Below are 22,402 nucleotides of genomic sequence, written 5' to 3' on the forward strand. Positions count from 1 at the left end.
GGAGGGAGGGAGGGAGGGAGGGAGGGAGGGAGGGAGGGAGGGAGGGAGGGAGGGAGGGAGGGAGGGAGGGAGGGAGGGAGAGAAAGAGAGAGAGAGAGAGAGGGAGGGAGGGGAGAAGGAGGAAGGGGAGAAGGAGGAAGGGGAGAGTCAATAAGAGAAAGGGAGCAGGGGAAAGGGAGAGGGGAAGTGGGGGGAAAGGGAAAGGGGGTAGAGGGACAGAGAGCCTCGGGGAACACCTAGAATAAACTTTGGTTCAGTGTTATGAACGATGAGCAGAAAGGGACAATGAGAAGGAGCAGTGAGGCGGGAGTAGGGAAGCCGGAGGACCTGGGGGGAGAGAGCATAGAAAGCACGGTCAGCAGCATAAAATGCAGAGAAGGCTGAGAAGTTCGAAAGCAGAAAAGCCCCTCAGATCTGGCAACTTCGGAGAGAGCTGTGTCGGTTGCGTGCTGAGGTTGCCAGGCGGACTGCAAAGGTTGAGGGGAAAGAGGAGCATTAACAATGAGGGTCTGTTCCTTTGCTTGGGTCTAAGGTGCAGCTGTTGCGGTAGGACATCTGGTCCCGCAAGCCCCCGGCGCCCCTTTCCTCTGGTTTTTGACTGGAGCTTTCAACAAGTGGTTGCTTCCAGAGAGGTCAGTTCTGGGGGACAGGAGCGAGTCCCAGGATGCACCGCGGGGGTCCAGTAACAGCTGTTGTGGGAAGTAGGACTCAAGTGGGGTCTGAGCCCGGGGGCAGGTGCTGAGGACTCAGGGAGCCGGAGCGTAGGCGGAAGCGGAGCCGGAGTCGGAGCCGAGCCGGAGGCAGAGTTAGAGCCGGAGCGGGTGCCAGGTGGAAGGACTTTGCGAGAGCAGGAGCAGCCCAGCCAAGGGGCCGGAGCGCCGGCCCGCCACCCTCTCAACTCCTTCTTGGGACCGGAATCGCCTCCAGCCTCTGGGGCTTGGGACTCCCGGCCTTCCTCGCAGACTGCCGCCCGCACCGCAGGAGGGAGGAGGGAGCGTGGGCGGAGAAGGGTGCAGACTGTCCCGTTCCCCTCCACCCACTCTTGGAGGGAGGGGGCGGGGGCAGAAGCCTCGGCGTACTCGGACTCGGGAAGCAGACGGAAAAATCATGGCCAAAGCGACCCCCGTTAAGGTGAGAGATCTCTCCCCGCACCCCCACCTCCCTCAGGATACGCGCAGTGAGGAAGAGACTGGGGTCTAGGAGAGACCCCGGCTCCGGCTTTGCGCAGGTAGAAATGAGGAAAACTACAGATCCCCGCAGGGATGAGGGAGGGAAGCTGCTGCATTGGAGACCGGGAGAAAAGCGCTCCAAGGGCCGCTGCCTTGTCATAGTGTGTGGGTGCATCTTGACAGTCTGGGGAACAGACAGGAGGCTGGTTCTGAGCCGAGTCATTGTTCATGTTAACAGCCGTGAAACTGAGGCCCAGGAGAGGCGCGCCCTGGGGGAGCTCAGCTTGGGGGGCGTCGGACTCCCCACTGCTCTGATCTCCAGGCAGGGCCGAACTCTCCTTTATAGGGAAGGAGGATAATCACAACTGACATTCACTTAAGTGCTTTAAAGTTTCCTGTTTCCATGTTGTTCCATCGGATGATAAGGAAGGTTATTTTTAACAGAAATTCTGGTGGGGGGAGACTTAAAACTTATAATACCAGAGGTTTAACCGGAGGCAGTTATTTGCCAGTGACTATAACACTATAGATAAGAAAAATGCAAGCATCTTGATGAACTACACAGATGGCTGGCTTAACAATTTTACCGATTCATCCCACTTTCCTTTTTGACAGGAATTCTGCCTGCCCTACCAGCCGTGCTCCCATCTCACAAACGAGAGACTGGTTGAGATTTCCCTCTCTCCAGCCTGTCTGTTTTCATGTCCCCAAAAGGCTGTTTTTGCTTCCTCTCTCTCTTTCTCTCCCTCCCCCCCCCCCTCTCTCTCTCTCTCTCTCTTTCTCTCTCTCTCTCTCTCTCTCTCTCTCTCTCTCTCTCTCTCTCTCTCTCTCTCGATCTGTCTCTCTGTCTGTCTCTCTGTCTGTCTCTCTGTTTCTCTCTGTCTCTGTCTCTGTCTGTCTCTCTCTGTCTCTGTCTGTCTCTGTCTCTGTCTGTCTCTGTCTGTCTCTGTCTCTCTGTCTCTGTCTGTCTCTGTCTCTCTGTCTCTGTCTCTCTGTCTCTGTCTCTCTGTCTCTGTCTGTCTTTGTCTCTCTGTCTCTGTCTCTCTCTGTCTCTGTCTCTCTCTCTGTCTCTCTTTAACTTAGGAAATTGGAATTAGTTTCTCATTAGGCATGAAAACATATTCCATTTCTTCTAAACTGGCGAATTCATGGTGATATAAATTGCGTAGTTCCCTTTTCTTTGGGGACAGATTAATGATGATTGGTCATATCTTTACAAGTAAGATATTAAGCATGTGTTACATATCATATTAATGAAACATAAGCAAGATGAAGAAGAGGAATATTTTGAAACCAGACTTTTTTTTATTACAACTATGAACTTAGAACATAGCACTGTGAACAGTGCTAATACTCTTCTGCCAAGGCCTTAGACACTAAGGGCCTGTGTTTCTGTCAATCCTGGGCCCTATTTTGGGCAGCGTGACTCTGCTTTGCTATCAGTACTTGCTGCCAACATTTTGATTACAGTTGGAAAAAAGTACCAATATTTTTGAAAAATGTATCCCCTAGGTGTTCTCCTAGAATACTTATGCCAAATAATGAAAATAACCACCGAGAAGTATGCATAAAATGTATCTTGAAAATATAGTACTTTATTTTAAAGGAAAGGCCTTAATAAATAATTTTAAAATATGACAGACAAAGGAAGATGGAGCAGAAAATTCTCTTGCAGTCATAAGCATTTATTTTACAACTTAGTGGTAAGACCCTGTTGTGATTCTGATGAGATAATTTTATTTTTCTAATTCTCTTCTAAGGCTCTAAATAAATGCTAATAGATCAAGTTTTTAGTCACTCTAATAGCCTTTTTGACTCTGCGTATGTGTGTATGTGTGAGAAGAGAGAGAGGGGGAGGCAGGCTGGTAGGAAGGGAGGCAGGGAGAGAGAAGGAGAACTTCTGATTTTTGTTGCTATTGGAAAAAATTCCCAGATGTCTTAGATGTATGTCCTTAAGTAGTATTCTGGAATGGTGAAATCAAGACAACCTTTAAGATGCTAAAAATATCCAGTGAGAAGAAACTATTTTACTTATTAACTGTAATACTCTTTTTGATGGAAGTAATCTTGATTGGTCTTTTAAAAATGTACCATGAAAAGAAGAGGTAATTAGGTCATTCAGTGGTTAGAATGTTAAGTCTGGAGTCAGGAAGACCTGAGTTCAAATGTGGCTCAGAAAACAAATCATTTCATCTTTGTTTGCTTTCTTTCCTTATCTGTAAGATGGGGATGTTAATAGCATCTGCCTCTTCAGGATATATGAGAATAAAGTAATTATAAACCATTTAGCACATGCTATATGAATCTTAGTTATTATTATGATTGTGATTTCAGGTGTCTGTGACATTTGATGATGTGGCTGTATATTTCTCAAAGCGTGAATGGAAGAAATTGGAATGGTCCCAGAAAGAACTTTATAAGCACGTGATGAGGACTAATTATGAAACCTTGATCTCTTTGGGTAAGAAAGATTCATTACACTTTGAAGGTGACTTGTATGGAATCAAGTACTGTTAGATAACTCATTTAGCAAATATTTTGAGTATTAACTTACATGTAAAGCACTGTACTAGTTGTGGAATATACAAAAGGAATTAGCCATTATCCCTCCTCTCAAACAACTTCTAGTCTAAATAGGGAGACAATGTATATACATACTGTGTTTCTAGCCAAACTAGAAATGTAGACCCACACTTGGAAATGAAATATTTTTCTTGATGAGGCTTTTAAAAAATGATGATAAAAATAAAACTTTATATTAACTCATAGTTTTCAATGGGATCTCACCTGTACAATTTGATTATCACAGTAAGCTTGTCAAGAAGTAGCCAGGCTATTAGCCCTACTTTACAGTGAGAAACAAAATACCAGTTCTAGATCTCAGGATACCATATTGCCTCTTATAGTCCAGTGACCATCAATTCTCACTAGATGGTATGATTTTTTTATTTTTCCTTTTCCAATCTGTAGATGAGCTTTTCTTGACTTTTAAAATACAATAAATCATATTTTTAAAATTTAATTTAAAATGTTTAAATTTGGCATATTAAAATGTTTATATGTAAAAAGCAGCTGTTTTATGGCTATTTTGACTTTGGAATTTGATTAGAGATTGTATTCTTCTTTTCACACATCTTTCTAATTTTATATAACTTATTTTAACCTATTCTAGATATTAGGCCTTTAAAAAAGTATTTAAATAAAAAAATTAGGATTTTTTTATTTAAGAATTCATTTCTTTTATCCACTTACAGATTTGATAACAGTGGGTACACAGCAACCTCAGCTTATCTGATTCCTAATCCAATACCTCTCCACTATAACATATTATTCTATTAATCTACAAGAATAGACTTTTTTTTTAACTAATACCAAGTACTTTTAATGTTGGCTGCTTTATATTCTAGATTGAAATTAAGTAAATTTAGATATTTTCCCCTTGTTTTTCTTGAGAATCTAGAACTTTTGCTCTGTTACATGAATTTTGTTATTGTTATGTTGTTTTATAAACTAATACCTGATAATTTGATGTAACAAGAAATTTATAAATTTACTTGGATAATACCATTATTTGTATTATATTGATATAGTCCAACTATGACCAATACCTCTTTCCTAATGAAATCTTTCTTCCTTTATATATGTCAAGTGTTTTATAGAAGTTCAGAGTGTGTTCTAGTACATTAACTCCCAGATATTTTATAGTTATTTTCAAGTTGATTCCTCTTCCTATCATTACTTCTTTTTGTTAGGAAGTATTGATGATTTTTGTCAGTTTATGTTGTACTTTGTTTCTTTACCAAACTATTATGGAAGAAAAACACTGTATATTGCATTTTAGTCAAATCTATCAGAAAGAGATTTTTTGCTGACATTTTCTCATTCATCCAACAAAAAAAGTCTTTTAAATCTACTTTTTTATCCAGAACAAAGGATATTTCTTTTAAAAATGGTTTAACCTAATCACTTCTAGCACATAAATTCCATTTGTTTAAGAATTTGCAGTTTCATGATGATAGTGAATGTATAAAAAACACTGAATTTTCTTGTCCAAGAATGTCATGGGCCAGAACTTACAAGGTGCTAATAAGTCAGTGGAATTGATGAGACAATAGTTATCTAATTTAGCATGGTGCTTAACAGTTCTCTAGTTCAGTACATGTACTTAGTACTTACTATAGTTCTACAAGATTCACACCTTTGATAAGAGAGCATACATAAGCTAAAAGCCTCAGCCAGGATTCAGTCAGGGAAATTCAGAAGCCAGAGAAGGCAAGCAGGAGCTCAAGCTCTGGAACCAAGGCTAGACTGAAAGGCTCTCCAGAAAGCTGCCCAGTCCCAGGAAGGAGATAATAAAGGATCTGTACTATAAGAAAGCTAAAGGCTGCAGGAAAGGAGACAAGACTTAGAAAGAAACAATAAAGGATTTGGACCTTAATCCCTGCCTGTACTTGTGGTGATTACTGAACTGAAACAAAGGCTGCCTCCAGAGACCCCAAGAAAACCTCAACAGAGAATATTACATTTTAGAGAAGAATATTACACAAGAATAGTGCCATTTGATGCTATTTCTCTTGTTAGAGGTCCAGCCCTCCTTTTTCAGTTCTGAATTGTGAACCTCAAAGATCCATTGAGCAATGGGAGCCTGATTTGAGAGTGAACCTGCCAAGAAACCTAATCTTAGATCTTACTGACTGGGCAGAAACTTGATGGAAGCCTCAACTCAGATAATTTTTTTTTTAATTTTTAGCCTAAATAATTCTTTAAGTTTTTTTGTTATTCTGACACTTCTGTTAGGATACTTTTCCCTTGCTTTTGTCTAGATCGACTTCCAGCCATGATTAACCCACAGCTAAATACCACTGTATCAGGAATTGAAATTCAGGGTAACTACAAAAGAAAAGCACTATACCTTGTGTTTTGGTCTAAATAAATAAATAAATAACAACTAAACCTACTTATCCCAGTAAATAGCAAAACAGAAATAAGAGAAAATATGCATTTGAGAATATCTAAGACAACATAGAGTGAATGAGCTCTCCTATTGGAAGAAAGATAGTTCATCTCAATCAGGAGGAAAAGTCTTAAATTTCATACAAGGGGAAATTCCCCAAAGTCTAGAATGTAGTGAGCTGGAGATAAGGACATGACCAGGGCTCTCTGCTTCTCTACAAGTAGTTTCTTCCCAGAGTTTTTCAACCCCTTCAGTGACCTAAAGAGTCTTGGATGTAATGTCTTTTGAAACTGGAAGCCAGAAGATCAGACTCTGTTTTCTCTCTTTTTCTCTCAACTTTATGGTCTCATTCAGGCAAGGAACTTTCATTAAATTAATCTGAACCATTACAGAGAGTCCTGTGCAAATAGTCTTTAATCCATGAATTACCTTCATTAATACATTGCAGTTAACCTAAAGAAGCTACATATGATCTTAGTTGAAGGAAACTGATGATATTTAGCCAAGTGATGTCTTAGGGGACATAGTGATCTTATAGTTATTTGAAATGTTATGTGGAAGAGTACATTATATTTCTTCTATGTTTCAACTAGGAGCAGTGATTCAAAGTTGCAGAGGCAGATTTTGCTTTAATGTAAAGAGTAATTTCTTGATTTTCCTTAAAGTGGAAAGGGTCACCCGGAAAGGGAGATTACCTTCACTAGAGGGCTTTAGTAAGTAAAGGATGAATGATTTCCAGCCTTTGGGAGTGTTTTAAGAAGCTTGAGTTGACCCAGGTTCTCAGATTCTGCGACCCTATTCATCCTTCTAAAACCATTTAAAATTTCCTCTCTTCTAGGAAATCTTTCCTGTTTTTCTGAATTAAAGATAATCTCACTTTCCTAAGTATTCTGATAACATTTAGTTTGTACTCTTAGGCCATTAATAAGGTGGTTATTTCAACCACAGAAACTTATGAAAACTGACTAATAAAGTGTTTCGACCTACTACAATGAAGGAAGGGAACAAGAAAGGGGGTGGAATGGAAGAGAGACTTTAGACTAAAGAAATCACAGCTCTTCACAGTATTATTATAATAATCTAAACACAAGTCTTAGCTTTTCTTTTAGATCAGGTGTTCTTAGCTTGGAGACTACTAATTTGGTTTTAAAACATATTTTGATGACTTTATTTAAATACATTTGACTTCTTTTGGGATTCTATTTTTTTTTTATTTTATTTCATGCATTTAAAGACATGATTCTAAGAAAATCTCCATGAACTTCATCAGAATATGGATTTAAAGGTCATTTAGTCCAATGCCCTCATTTAAAAAAATTTTTATTATAGCGTTTTATTTACAAAACATATTTTTCAACACTGACCCTTGTAAAACCTTCTGTTCCAAATTTTCCCCTCTTCCCCCCCACCCCCTCTCTTTGATCACAGGTATGCTAATACATGTTAAAATATATGTTAAATACACTATATGTATACATATCCATACAATTATCTTAGTGCACAAGAAAAATCTTATCTAGAAAGAAAAAACCTCAGAAAGAAAACAAAACTGCAAACAAACAACAGAAAGAGTGAAAATGCTATGTTGTATTCCACACTCAGTTCCCACAGTCCTCTCCCTGGATGTAGATGGCTCTCTTCATGATGAACAATTGGAACTGGTCTGAATAAATTCATTGTTGAATAGAGCCACATTCATCAGAACTGATCATGGTATAGTCTTGTTGTTGCCAAGTGCAATGATCTCCTGGTTCTGCTCATTTCACTCAGCATCAGTTCATATAAGTCTCTCCAGGCCTTTCTGAAATCATCCTGCTGGTCATTTCTTACAGAACAATAATATTCTATAACATTCATATACCATAATTTACCCAACCATTCTCCAATTGATGGGCATCCATTCAGTTTCCAGTTTTTAGCTACTGAGAAAAGGGCTGCCATAAACATTTTTGCACATATAGATCCCTTTCCCTCCTTTAAGATCTCTCTGGGGGTCAAAGAATATGCACAGTCTGATAACTTTGTGAGTATAGTTCCAAATTGCTCTCCAAAATTGTTGGATCTGTTCACAACTCCACCAACAATGTATCAGTATCCCAGTTTTTGCATATCCCCTCCAACATTCATCATTTTCGTTTCCAGTCATTTTAGTTGATCAGTGAGGTGTGTGGTGATATCTCAGAGTTGTCTTAATTTCCATTGCTCTTATTTTGTACCTGAGGAAACTGAATCCCTGTAAGATTTTAATGCCCTTCTCAAGGTCACACAAGTGTAAGATTCTAAAAATCTTAGAGATCATCCAGTTCAATTCTGAATTTAGAGAAAATAAAATTCAGGCCCAGAAGAAATAACTGGATCAATGTAGCTCTGATGTAGTGTCAAAGCAAAGGCTTGGTTCTGTATTCTTTGTCCAGAGCTCCTGCTGCTGCACCCCCTCAGCCTAAAAGGCTTGTTTTTGTTTACCTAGAAGCAATTCACTCATATTGACATTGCCTTGTAAATCAGACCTCTGGGAAAGAAATTGTCACTATAAAGTTAAAATTAATTTCAATATTAGGCCACTAGATGGCATCTTTCCACAGCTTGACCAACAATAACTCATAAATATTGCATGAATAAATATCAATGAGAACATTAAAACATTTTTTTTAACCAAAACACTAGCACCATATGCAATAAAGAATATGTGAATTGAAGTGACTGCTCCCTACTTTCGAAGCTGTTTTCTTCAGTGATTTTTTTTTTTTTTTTTTTTTTTTTGCATTTGGTCAATTGTAGTTTTTAAGGAATTGACTTCCTTTTCCAAGCTGTTGACTCTTGCATGCCTCTCATTTCCTTTCTCATTTTTTCTTCTACCTTTCTTATTTGTCTTTTGAAGTCTTTTATGGGCACTTTTAAGAAACCTCTTGGGTTTGAGACCAATTCATGTTACTCTTTGAGATTTCCTCTATGCTCATTTTGTCTTCGTCTTGAATTGGTGTTTTGGTCTTCCCTGTCATCATAGTATGACTGACTGCTCCCTTAGAGAAAAATATAATTGGGTTTATACTTAGAAAGTTTCTAGAGAAAAGAAATTAACTCTTTCACTCTGTCCCTCCTCACAAATATTTTGCTTTTGACTACTTCCCTCAATCTTCCCTTTCATCCATCACCATCCCCCCTCTCTTTTCCCCTTCCCCTCCTACTTTCCTATAGTTAAGATAGATTTCTATATCCCTTTGAATGTGAATGTTATTTCTTCTTTAAACCAATTCTGATAAGAGTAGGGTTCACTTACTCCCTCATATCTCCCTCCCCTTCCCTTCCACCATAAAAACTTTTTCTTGCCTCTTTTATGTGGGATATGTTACCCCGTACCTCTCACTTTCCCTTTATCCCCATACATACCTCTCATATTTTAAAAAATATAACCCCTTTATATTCAACTCACATTTGTATCCTTTAATAATGAAAAAGTTCTCATGAGTTACAAGTATTACCTTTCCATTTAGGAATGTAAACTGTTTGACCTTATTAAGCCTCTTATGATTTTCCTTTCCTGTTTATCTTTGTATACTTCTATTGAGTCCTGTATTTAAAAGTCAAGTTTCATATTCAAATCTCTTATTTTCATCAAGAATGCTTGAAAGTCCTCTAGTTCGTTGAATATTTATTTTCTCCACTGAAGGACTGTACTATTTTGCTGGGAAGATGATTCTTGCTTGTAATGTTAGTTATTTTACACTCTGAAATATCATCTTCCAAGCCCTCTAATCCTTTAATGTAGAAGCTGCTAAATCTGGGATCATCCTGACTGTGGCTCCACAACACTTGAATTGTTTCTTTCTCGCTATTTGCAATATTTTCTCCTTGTCCTGGGAGCTCTGGAATTTCATTTTCTGATCTCTTTTTAAAAACTGATTGGTAGATTCTTTCAATTTCTATTTTCTGCTCTGGTACTAGAATATCAGGGGCAGTTTTCCTTGATAATCTCTTGAAAGAGTGAAAGAAGAGAGAAAGTAGGCAGGATGGGGGTAATAATATGGAGAGAAATACATTTAACAATTGTAACTGAAAAAAACTTGAATCAAGTTTCACTAATAAAGGTCTTATTTCTCAAGCATAGTCAAATTTATCAAAATAAGAGCCATTTTCCAATTGATAAATGATCAAAAGATATGAACAATTTTCATATGAAGCTCTCTGTAGTCATATGAAAAATGCAAATTAAAACAATTCTGAGCTACTATCTCATGTCTATTAGATTGGCTAATAGGATAGAAAAGGAACATGACAAATGTTAGAGGGGATATGGGAAAAATGAGACATTAATGCATTGTTGGTGGAATTCTGTAGCACAATTAGGAACTAAACTCAAAGGACCATAAAACCATTCATACCCTTTGACCTAGTAATACCACTACTAGGTCTATTTCCTATAAGAGATAAAATAAAAAGGAAAAGGACCTTATGTACAAAATATTTGTAGCAGCTCTTTTCTGTTGGCAAAGAATTGGAAATTGAGGGGATGCTCATAAGTTGAGAAATGAGTGAACAAATTGTGGTAGGTGATTATGATGGAATACTATTGTGCTATAAGAAATGATCATCAAGATGCTCTCATAAAAACCTGGAAGGTTTTTACATAAGTTAATGCAAAATGAAATGTAATGTACAAAGTAATAGCAATATTACCAAGATGATCAACTGTGAATGACTTAGTTATTCTTAGCAATAAAATGATCCAAGAGAGCTCTTAAGGACTTACAATGAAAAATCCATTCCCAGTCAAAAAACTGATGGTGTCTGAATACAGATTGAAGCATACTTTTTTCACCCTTCATTATTCTTTTCTACTTATAAGTTCTTAAATCTACTGTACCATTTATAGTTGACACTTAAGGTTGAAATTATCATAATCATCTATTATTAGCTGTACCATTCAACTAAAATCTAAATGACTTTTGCACAGTTGGTTCATTGGAAGTAGGCTCCTGAATCCAAACTAACAGAGTACCATTAGTGTATGTGGTTCACTTCATTAGGGCATTATCCCAGAAAATTTTTTGAAAAAGTTTAAAATTTATTATCTAATAAAATTAGACATTTATTGGATTCTCAATCATGGAGGACATTATTTTGATAAAGCAAACTAAAACTTAACTAAACTTTAGTTTTAAAATTTAACTTTACTTTAAAAATATAAATTTTGCAAAGGATCTTTTTTTTTTAATTATCAAATTCTTACTTTTACCCTGATAACCTTTTCAGCTTTATATTAGCTAACAAAAATATCTTTTTACCTGGAATTTGCATCCTTATTTGACAAAGAGAGCCAGGAGTGGATTTAAGAACATAGGACCAAAGGTGTAAACTTCAAATTTTAGGCTTCTTTCCCATTACTCCTCTGTGTTAACTGAAGCCTTAGAGTGAAGTATCATGAATTGAACCACGGAAAACAAAGTGAACAAAACAGTCAAAGTGGGGAAAATGCTTAGTCAATTTTTTTCTGGCCTAAATATAACCACATGAAGTCCCTGGGCAAGAATAGGGATGCTTTTAGGGATGTAAGAAGGGATGCAAATCTCTCTCCAGATCCAGGTTCTTGTTCCTGACTCAGAACCTGAGCTTGACCAAGTAGAAACAGCACCAAAGCAGGAGAGGGAGTGATGTACAGAGTCTGGAAAACAATTATCAAGAGGGCTCCAGACCTGCAACATGAACAAGTCATTGGATATGTTTCCTTCTTCCTTCCATACCAGAGAACCTTACAGAAATGGAGGAGTAGAAATAAGTGGGAAGTGGAGAAGGAAGTAGGAGTACCAGTAATGGTGATTGCTGCAATTATCCAAAAGCTCTCAGAGACTTTGAGTACTTTTCCAACTTTTAGAAAGTTCCAAGTCCAGAGCATCTTGTGAGAAGGCTGCTGGCACATTAGGATGTGACCTGGGCACACTTAATATATCCCACATGTAAGTCTGTGTAAGGGACATCTTGGGCAGGAATGTTTGGGCTAGAACTAATGATATCATTATCTCTTCATCTATAACTTCTCTCCTTGGGGAACTTCCTCATGTTTGGGATTTAAGGTCCTTAAAGTCCTTAAGGATTCCTTCATTCTGTATTATGTAATATATATCACATATATATACACATAATATATATACATTGTATATATCACATATATACATGTATATATGTATATATACATTTATGTATTTATATTTTTATTTTCTCTAATATTATTTATATTTATATTTTCTCTAATTTCCATTTATTGCTAACAATTTGGATAGATGAGTTTCTTTGCTAAAACAAACCAAAACAAAACAAAACAAACTTCTATCCTGATTTTGTATGTATTTATTCTCATACTTCCCAAGGTTGTCCATTTTTTCTACATCTTTTCCTAGTGTTTGTAAGTAATAATAATATTAGCTAGTATTTAGATAGCACTTCACCTTATTTCATTTTATCGCCTCATCAACCCTTAGAGGTAGATACTATTATTATCCTTGTCTTACAGATTAGAAAACTAAAGCAGACATAAGGTAAATGATGTAAGTTTATAAGGCTGGATTTGAAGTCTTTCTGATTCTAGGAATAGTACTCTATCTACTGTATCACAGAAATGTAGTGTTTGTGAAATTATCTCTGAATCTTTGTAAAATGTAATATCTACCTTTTTGTTTTCTGTCTAGATTATACTATTCCCAAACCAGAGTTGATATCCCATATTGAACAAGGAAGAGAGCCAATTTTCAAGAATAGAGCACATTTGAAGACAAGTGTGAGAACAATCCAATCTGGCACTGATGAACTACGAAACTGTAGCAGCATTCAGGAACAGCAATCTGGTAGTGATCAGCTACATAACTCCAATAGCATTGAGGAAGAGCAATCTATCCTTGGTAAGTGGGAAGGGATTAAGATTTTGTGGCAAAAGATTAAAAAATAAAAAGAAATAAAACATTTTAGCAAAACTAAATAAGATCTTAAAGAAAGTATGAGAGTATTTTTTAATGTTCCATAGTGTTTGCCTTGAAGAGGAGGGAGGGATATTTTCTCTATATTTTATTATCAAGCCTGATCATGATAAATAAATAAATATAATTTATATAAATATTAATTTATAAATAAATGAAAATGTTCAATTTCAGGGTTGTTTGTTTTTGTCTTTTCTTTCCATTTACCTTGTTGTTTATTTGTTGTTTTCCTGATTCTTTTTAAGTATTCCCATGCTCCACTGTATGTTTCATTATTTCTTACAGCACTATAATATTCATGTACAACAGTTTGTTTAGTTGTTTCACCAGTTGATAGACTTTTTTAAAAGTTCTTTACTATTCGATTCAACTCAATAAATACTTATTAAATGCCTACTATGTATTGAGCACTGTGCTAGGCACTAAGGCTACAGTTAAGAAAAAGAAAGCTCTCAAGAATTTGACAATCTAATGGGGGAAGACAGTACACAAAAGAAAGCTAGAAAGAATCAGGAGATGAGGAAAAGAGATGGATGGACACCAGGTGTGCCCAGAATTGGGGTATCTTGTTATATGGAGTTGAAACAAATAGAACTGCACATAGAAAGTAAACACAAAAATATAAATTACAAGAAGTGCTGCTTTGAATATTTTGATGAATATGGAAGCTTTCTTTTCTTTTTGTCTCTGACTTCTATAGGGCCTTTGTCTATCAGTGTATTAGTGTTTCCTTCCCTTGGTAGACCCTCTAAACATGAATTTTCTTTCTTTTTTCATCTTTGTCAATTTGATGTATGTCAAGTGAAATCTCAGAATAGTTTTCCTTTTTATTTTATTATTAGTAATTTGGAACAATCTTTCATTTGGTTTTCACTTTTTTTCAGAACTGTTTGTTCATATCTTTTGACAATTCATCTACTGGAGAATGGTTCATAGTCATATATGTTTGCGTTAATTCTATTTGTATTTTGAATTTTAGATACTTATCAGAAGCATCTGATTCAGAGATAATTCACTAATGACAAGCAATGATAGGACATGACCTAGGAAAGGAAATCAACCATAGGAGCTCCAGTGGCGCAATTGTTTAGCACGTGGTACTTTTACAGAAAGTCAATCATAATTAGACTCAAATTTCTCTTCTTCAAAAACTATAGTCTTGAGGAGGTGAAACCAAGATGGAGGAATACGGGTAACAACCCTAAGGTAGTCAAAAGGCTAAATTTTTAACAACATTTCCTTCTAACCAACTTTAAAATAATTTGTCAGTTCAAATTAATAACTTCAACAAAGTTGAAGAATCTAAAAGAAATTCATATAAATCAACATTTCTGCATATTACCAATAAAGCCCAGCAGCAAGAGATAGAGAAATTTTCATTTAAAATGATTGCGGACAATATGAAATATTTGGGAATCTACCTGTCAAGACAAGCCCAGGAACACAATTGTAAAATCCTTTTCATAAATATAGTCAGAGCTAAACAGTTGGAGAAAAAGTAATTGTTCATAGGTAGAACAAGCCAATATAATAAAAAATGGAGGTGAACAACATTTTTCATCATAAGTCCTTTGGAATTGTCTTGCTGAGATTTTTATATTGCTCAGATTAGCTAAAGCATTCACAATTAATCGTTGTGCAATGTTGCTATTACTGTAAATTGTGTTTTTTTGGTTCTGCTCATTATTGTTCCTTTTTTTTTCATATCTACTCCAATATTTGTCATTTTCCTTTTCTGTCATGTTAGCTAATCTGATAGAAGTGAGGTGGTACCTTTTTAATTTGCATTTCTCTAATCAATAGTGATTTGGATGCATTTCTTCATATGACTTTAGGTAGCTTTGATTTCTTCATCTGAAAACTGAAAATGTTCTTTGACCATTTGTCAATTGGGGAATAGCTTACATTCTTATATATTTGATTCTGCTTTTTCCATATTTGAGAAATTAGACCTTTATCAGAGAAACATGCTATAAAATTCCCCCCTAACCTTCCCCACTCCCAGTTTTAGGCTTCTCATCTTGGTTGCATTGGTTTTAGTTATGCAAAATCTCTAAAATTTGATACAGTTTAACCATTTTATATTCTGCTCTTATTTAGTCACAAATTCTTTCCTAATCTATAAAATATTCTATTCTTCCTTAATTTATTTAAGAATCATCCTTTATTTCTAAATCATGTAGCCATCTTGACCTTATCTCAATATATGAGAGATATTAGTCTCTATCTAGTTTTTGCTAAACTTTCTAGTTTCCTTTTTTTTTTTAACTTTCTAGTTTTCCCAACAATTTTTATCAAATAATGAGTTCTTTTTCCCCAAATCTTGAATCTTTGGGTTTATCTAAATTGCTATGGTCATTTACTACTATTTATTATGTACCTAGTCTATTTCATTGATTCACCATTCTGTTTCCTAGTCACTAGATTGTTTTGATGATAACTACTTTGTAATATAATTTGAAATCTGGAACTGCTTTCCTTAATGGTTTTTTTCAGTGATCCCCTTGATATTACTAAACTTTTGTTCTTCCACATAATTTGTTATTAATTTTTCTAACTCTATAAAATAATTTTTAGTAATTTGATTAGTAAAACAAATTAATAAGTAAATTAGTAAATTAATTTAGGTCAAATTGTTATTTTTATTATATTGGCTTGGCCTACCCATGAGCAATAATTTTCTTTAGATCTTTCTTCATTTGTGTGAAATATTTTATAATTATGTTACATAACTGCTGGGTTTGTCTTGGCAGGTAGACTCCTAAGTATTTCATATTGTCTGCAATTATTTTAAATGAAACATCTCTTTTTATCTCTTTCTGTTGGACTTTGTTGATAATATATAGAAATGCTGATTTATGTGGGTTCATTTTAGATCCTTCAATTTTGCTGAAGTTGTTAATTTGATATGAGGAATCATTTTAAAGTTGTTTGGAAGGAAATGTTGTGAGAATTTGACTGGGTTGCTATCTGTGTTCCTCCATCTTGGTTTCACCTCCTCAAGACTACAATTCTTGAAGAAGAGACATTTGAGTCTAGCTGTGGTTGATTTCTTTTCCTAGGCTATGTTCTGAATTATTATTGGATTATTCTGGTGAATTATTCTAGATTAATCCAAAGGCAGAACAGTCTTAGATCAGTACATCTTGGGAAGTGAACACTGATGTATTTCTCTAGTCCTTTCATTTCTCTTTTTAAAGTTGTTTTTAGTATGGAAATAAAGAAGATCATATCTGTATGCTTTCTTTTCCAAATAGTACAATGAAAGAGCTCTTTAAGAAACAGAGCTAAATTCACAACTGAGACTTCCCTCTACACAGCAGAGAAACATAATTTTCCTTTTCTGAATGTTTCTATCTTCATTTATTACAGAAAGCTTTTTCTGAGCCAGTGTAGAATTGAGCGATAAATGTAATCATCTGATCTCTATGTTATATTTTATAAGCCTAAGAAAATTAGTACTGATATGGTTTCTGAAGTTTCTGTTACAACCCATGGTCCAAACACTGAGTTCATCTGTGGACTCATTAGTAATTGGTCTTCGTGGTATTGGATACAGGGAGATTTCACATCTTTGCTCTTGGTGACTTAGGTCATAACTATATTGTTTTCATTCAGTCTAAGCTCTCTACATTCTATTATGTTATGTATGTTCATGAAACAAATGCAAAGCAAAATTATAGCTTTAGGAAGGATACTTAGTAGAGGTTAAGGATAAAGGAGTGGAACAAACCTGCATTTCCAAGATAGCCCAGGTTAAAGTTGGATTCTCATTTTTAGTTTCTCCTAAGTTTCTCATAGGTTCCTTAGCTCCTTTATAAATTAGACATGAATAATAATTGGATTGTTGCTCTTTCTTTCAGGAAACCAGAGAAAAGCAAAGGAATGTCATTTTAGTGGTCCTAAAAACCAAAACTCATCTGGATCTTCATCATTAAAAGATAGAAATGTTTTCTGCAGACCTAACCAAAGAAACTCCTTGAGAAACCTTTCCTCCCAAAACACAGAGCCTTCAATACCAGAACCTAACAGCACCAAGGGATCCACTGAGACCCAGGTGAATGTCAGATGCCAGGAAGCCCCTTCTGGACATAGATTCTATCCCTGCCATGTGTGTGGGAAAAGCTTCCAGTTCAAAAGTCACTTGGTAAAACACCAAAGAAGCCATTCAGATAATCAATGCAAGTGCCCAAAGTGCAAGGAGAAATTTGGCAAGCAATCTGACCACAGACAGAAAGGAAAGAACAAAAAAAAGAGAAGGAACAGAAAAAGAATCTATGAGTGCAGTGAGTGTGGTAAGAGCTACTGCTTGAAGAGGAACCTGAATGCCCATCAGCGTAAACACCATGGAGAAGATTTCTTTCAGGGATCTGAAAGGAATAAGAACTTTCCACGGAAGGTCAACCTAAAGAGGTCTGACCGCATATTCAGCAGGAAGAATGTCTTCACTTGTAGGGAGTGTGGCAAAAGCTTCTGCCAGGAGTCTTATCTGCGAACCCATCTAAGCCTGCATAAGGAGGAAAAGCTGTTTATCTGTGGTGAGTGTAACAAGTGCTTTTCTTATCAGTACAAGTTCATTGAACACATCAGGGTTCATACTGGGGAGAAGCCCTTTCAGTGTACCAACTGTGGAAAGAGCTTCCGCCTAAAGGTTAATCTGAAGATCCACATGAGCCTGCATAATGGGATTGATCCTTACCGCTGCAGTGAATGTAAAAAGACCTTTGCTCACAAATCAAGCTTGGTTAGACACGTCAGAAGACTTCATAAACTGGATAGGCCTTTTAAGTGTCCTGAGTGCGACAAGACCTTCAAAAGGAAGACGACCATGAGACTCCATTATAGCCTGCACAAAGGGGAAAAGCCATTCCCTTGCACAAAGTGTGACAAGTGCTTTAGCCAACAAATTAAACTCACGGAACACCTGAGAGTCCACACTGGGGAGAAACCTTACCAGTGTCCTGACTGTGGCAAAAAATTTCGCCTGAGGAGAATTATGGTGGCCCATCAGAGTGAACACAATGGCATGAAGTCCTTCATCTGTGGGGAGTGTGGCAAGAGATTCCTCATGCAATATATGCTCACCGAACACTTCAGGGTCCACAGTGGAGAGAAGCCCTTCCAGTGTGGTGAATGCGGTAAGAACTTTACCAGAAGAACTAATTTGAATGCCCACATGCGTATCCATACTGGAGAAAAGCCCTTCTCCTGTAGCCAGTGTGGCAAATGTTTCCCTCATCATTCTAAGCTTGCTCAACACCTTCAAGTTCACAACAAGGAAAAAACTTTCCAGTGTCCTGAATGTAATAAAAGTTTTCGCCAGAACAGAAGTCTGAAGGCCCACATGAGCCATCATAGTGGGGAGAAGCCTTTCACTTGTAAAGAGTGTGGCAAAAGCTTTGCCTTGCAGCATGTCTTCAATGAACACGTCCGGGTTCACAGTGGGGAAAAGCCCTTTCAGTGTCCTGAATGCAACAAGTGTTTCTATAGGAAGACTACCATGAAAATCCATCAGAGCAGACATCAACAGAAGAAGTCATACCCATGTCCCAAGTGTGATAAATGTTTTCCCCAGCGTTGTGAACTCACTGAACATGCTAAATCTCACCAAAAAAAGGAGGCCTTCCAGTGTTCTGAATGTGACAAGAGCTTTTCTCAGGAAAAATCTCTGAAGGTTCATGAAAGTCTGCACAAGGGAGAGAATACACTTTCCTGTGATGAATGTGGTAAAAATTTTACCCGCAAGTGTGAACTAAGTAGACACATCAAGATCCACACTAGGAAGGAGTCTTTCCAGTGTCCTGACTGTAAAAAGAGCTTTGTCCATAAGTCATCCTTGAGGGCTCACCACCATGTACATAAGAAGGAAAGACCATTCTTGTGTTCTGATTGTGGCAAGAGCTTTGCTTATGTGGGTGCATTCAATACCCACACTGCAGCCCATGCTAAGGAGATAGCCAAAAGTTCCAGGTCAGAGAAGAATTCCAGGTCAGAAGTGGTACCCAATAGTGCCAGCTCTTTGAAGCAGTAATCAGATGAGTGGATAGTTCAGAAGAAATAGAAGACCAATTAGATTAAAAAATCTGAGAGACCGTAAAGTACCTTCCTTCTAAAGCCTTACATTGAAGCTTCTCTTTGCCCTTTCCTAACAATAATTTTTCATTTGAGTTCACATTACTCTTGTTGATTCTTTTAGTGCCTTCTAAAGGTGTGAACAATCCTTTACCCATTTGATCCTTCTTTCTTCCTGTCCTCCAGGAATTTCATAATCTTATACACATCTTATATACTAAAAAAGACCATGAATGAGGACATATAAAAGGGTTGAAACTGTCCCTTAGGATGATGCAGTCTCAATTTCCTTTTCCTAGAATTCTTTCATTAAATTTAACAGGATCTTTCCAATAAATTAATAATTGTTTAATAGGGAACAGATTCCTGGAAGAAAACTCTATTTGTTATTTTTTTTTAAAGTTATGACATCATCCTAGATTTTAGGATAAGTATCCTCTTAAGTCTTAATCATTCCCTTCAGAGTTGTAGTAAATCTTTTTACCAGGAAATGACATTGTTAGTGACAAACAGGCTTTACAGCTAATCTCAGTTTACTTCCACAGGTATTTATCACTTATGAAAAATCTATTAGGATTACTAAAGAAAATCTCAGATGAAAAAAAAATTCAGTAAAATCTTAGCCACTTTTTGTTCCTTTGTGGAGGCTAATATTAGTGCTTTTGAATACCTTGTGGCATAAACTACCATATCATGAGTTGTTGTTATTTTAATGGTAAATGGGCTTAAGGAACACACCTAATTAGACCTATGTACTCCATAGAAAAATTTTCTTAAGAATGGGCAAATAAATAAAGCTTGTACTTTGATGTTCATTTTGAACATTCTCAAAAGACTTAGAACTTTGTCACCTGCTGTATTTTCTTAGGCTAGAAGAAATTTAGAGACTGCCTTTTGATTTTTAATACCTTGATGATTTACCAATATGCTTATTTAATGTATATATATATTTATATATAGGTGCATTGTGCATATATAACGATCCTTATACAGATGTAGATTTATTTTGATAGATAGATATATTTCTACATATAGTAAACAATGACCAATTCAATAATCCTTTTATGTGTTACACATTTATTTCTGGCGTTTGCCTCATAAAACCTAGGATCACAGAGTTTGAAAATTTTTCATAATCTGCTGCTTTCTAATTATTTGCTCTTTTGAAGCCCACAGTTACTGATAAAGCTAACTTGAGATTGGTGATCAAAGATTATACATTACTTTTCCTTATAAACTTCTTGGACTTTGGCCTCTGCTTTTTATTTCTAAAAGGATAAATCTCTTCCCCCACCCCCCCATATTTTGAAACACAGTTGAACAGAACTGTTTTAAAATTAGGATTTTAATAATGATAAAAAGAAAAAATATATAAGAATTTCATTGAAACAATCAGAAAAGTTTGTTTGGGCCTAACTAGAAATAGCCTATAAAGTCTTCAATCAGTAAATATTTATTGAATTTCTATTATGTACAAAGGACCTTCCTCCATCCCCAGTTAGCTTTTAGTTATGTGGGTTATATCCGATGATGTGTTCTATAGTAGGAATTACATTGCCTTAGTATTATTATGCAAATAATTTTGACCTTGAGAATCTTAGAAAGGGGCCTTCAGTCTCAAGGGATTCCTGGACCACAGTTTGAAAACCATTGCTTTAGATGATCTTTAGATGATCTTTTAAGTTCCCTTCCTAGTTCTAAATCTGTGATCCTACAATTATGACTTTGAGAATTTTTTTTTAAGCCAAAGTGACAATCATTATCTTAGAAAGGACAATAAAAATAGACTTGGTGAAGAGAAAGATACTATTATATGCTCAAAGGCATTATAGTTAATGAGTGATACTACTTGTGAGCATTTAAAAAAAAAGTCAAATGAATTATAAGACCTAAATAGAAAGACAGTAATTATTGAGGCTTTTCAGATTTAAGTAATTCTTTTAAAGAAATAAAGAAGAAATTATGAATATGGACAAATTTTTTTCTTTCAAAATCTAAAAATAATAGATGTTTGGAGATTAGTGAATGGCAATCTCAAGGAGTATACTTGTTTTTAGGGTATACTTTGCAATACTCTGCAAAAATTGATCATGTTATGATCATGATGGGCATGAGGAATTTATAAATAAATGCAAGGAAAACCAAGTGGATGAAGAATACCTACCTATTGTTCAAACCTAGTATATTGATGGACTTTATTCATCAATCTGGAATAAACATCACAAATGGACTATCAAAGGCAGAGAACAAGTCAAATTGTTGTTGGAAAATAGCAAAGTTATAAGGACCAAAAAATTCTCCCTGAAACTTGCCGTTTCAGGTGATGTTGTATGGATAAAAGTCATGGACATGAACAATCTCCAAAATCAGTTGAAGATCACCTAAAAGGCAGTGGAGAAGAACACAGTGGACATGAGGAGGCTACAACATATGAACCAGGAGTTACGCAATGGAAGTGGTTTAACAAATGTCATTTAAAAAAAAAAGTCTGATTAGATAAAAGATGAGCCAGTCACATAGCAAGGGACAACCAGGGGATGCACCCTATTTTGTTGTCCAGCATATTGGGATCTACTATTGTTGTGCAACCAGACCAGTGTTTTATGTTTTTCATGTTTGTGGTGAAGCTGTGTATATATCTCTGCCTTATATATGTATGTTCATTGGTGTTAATTTGGTTGGAGATAATTGTCTCTTTTTTTCAAGTAATTTGGTACAGTTTAATGAAATCAAAAGGCAAATGGGTATTTGCCTTTCAGCACTTTTGCTATAGATATGCTTTAGTATCATTATCTGTTAAAATGAGGGAGTTGGATTCAATGACTTCTAAGGTCCCTTTAGCCCTAAATTTATAGTTCTATGCATTCGGAAAAGAAGAATTTCACTGGAAGAACTTTCTGATCACTCTGATTAAGGGGCAAATAAAAGATTTTTTCATTTTATTATAGTTAAACATTTGTAAAATCTCAGAATTTTACCAGACTTTTCTCCCAATGTCTGGTCAATAGTGGAGAAGATTTATTGTTAAGTTATTATAGTTGAGAAGAATTATATAGGCCACTCTAAATTTGTTTATAAATATCTGAGTTTGTGTGAAGAATTTTTTCCATATAAGAAATTAAAGGCTAGCTGAAGTATTTTTCTAAACTTATTTCTATATTTTACATTTTTATTTTATTTATTCTATAAGCATGATTGTGATATTAATTTGATGCTCAAAAAATTTAAAAAGCTAGAAAATG

General features: G+C 36.0%; 1 protein-coding gene across 1 annotated transcript in view; it reads left to right on the forward strand.

Moving 5' to 3' along the window:
• The first annotated feature begins 235 nt into the window (after nucleotides 1-235).
• The window catches only part of LOC141542899 (uncharacterized), a 23,385-nt gene continuing 1,218 nt past the window's right edge, over nucleotides 236-22,402 (forward strand). The window contains exons 1-4 of the mRNA XM_074267595.1: nucleotides 236-1,131; nucleotides 3,504-3,630; nucleotides 12,804-13,013; nucleotides 16,952-22,402. The exon at nucleotides 16,952-22,402 is cut by the window's right edge and continues 1,218 nt beyond it. Coding sequence (XP_074123696.1) covers nucleotides 1,108-1,131; nucleotides 3,504-3,630; nucleotides 12,804-13,013; nucleotides 16,952-19,119 — 2,529 coding nt within the window. The 5' untranslated portion in view covers nucleotides 236-1,107 and the 3' untranslated portion in view covers nucleotides 19,120-22,402. The remainder of the gene's footprint in view (nucleotides 1,132-3,503; nucleotides 3,631-12,803; nucleotides 13,014-16,951) is intronic.

Source organism: Sminthopsis crassicaudata, chromosome 5 (assembly GCF_048593235.1).
Source record: "Sminthopsis crassicaudata isolate SCR6 chromosome 5, ASM4859323v1, whole genome shotgun sequence".
NCBI classification, from domain to species: domain Eukaryota; kingdom Metazoa; phylum Chordata; class Mammalia; order Dasyuromorphia; family Dasyuridae; genus Sminthopsis; species Sminthopsis crassicaudata.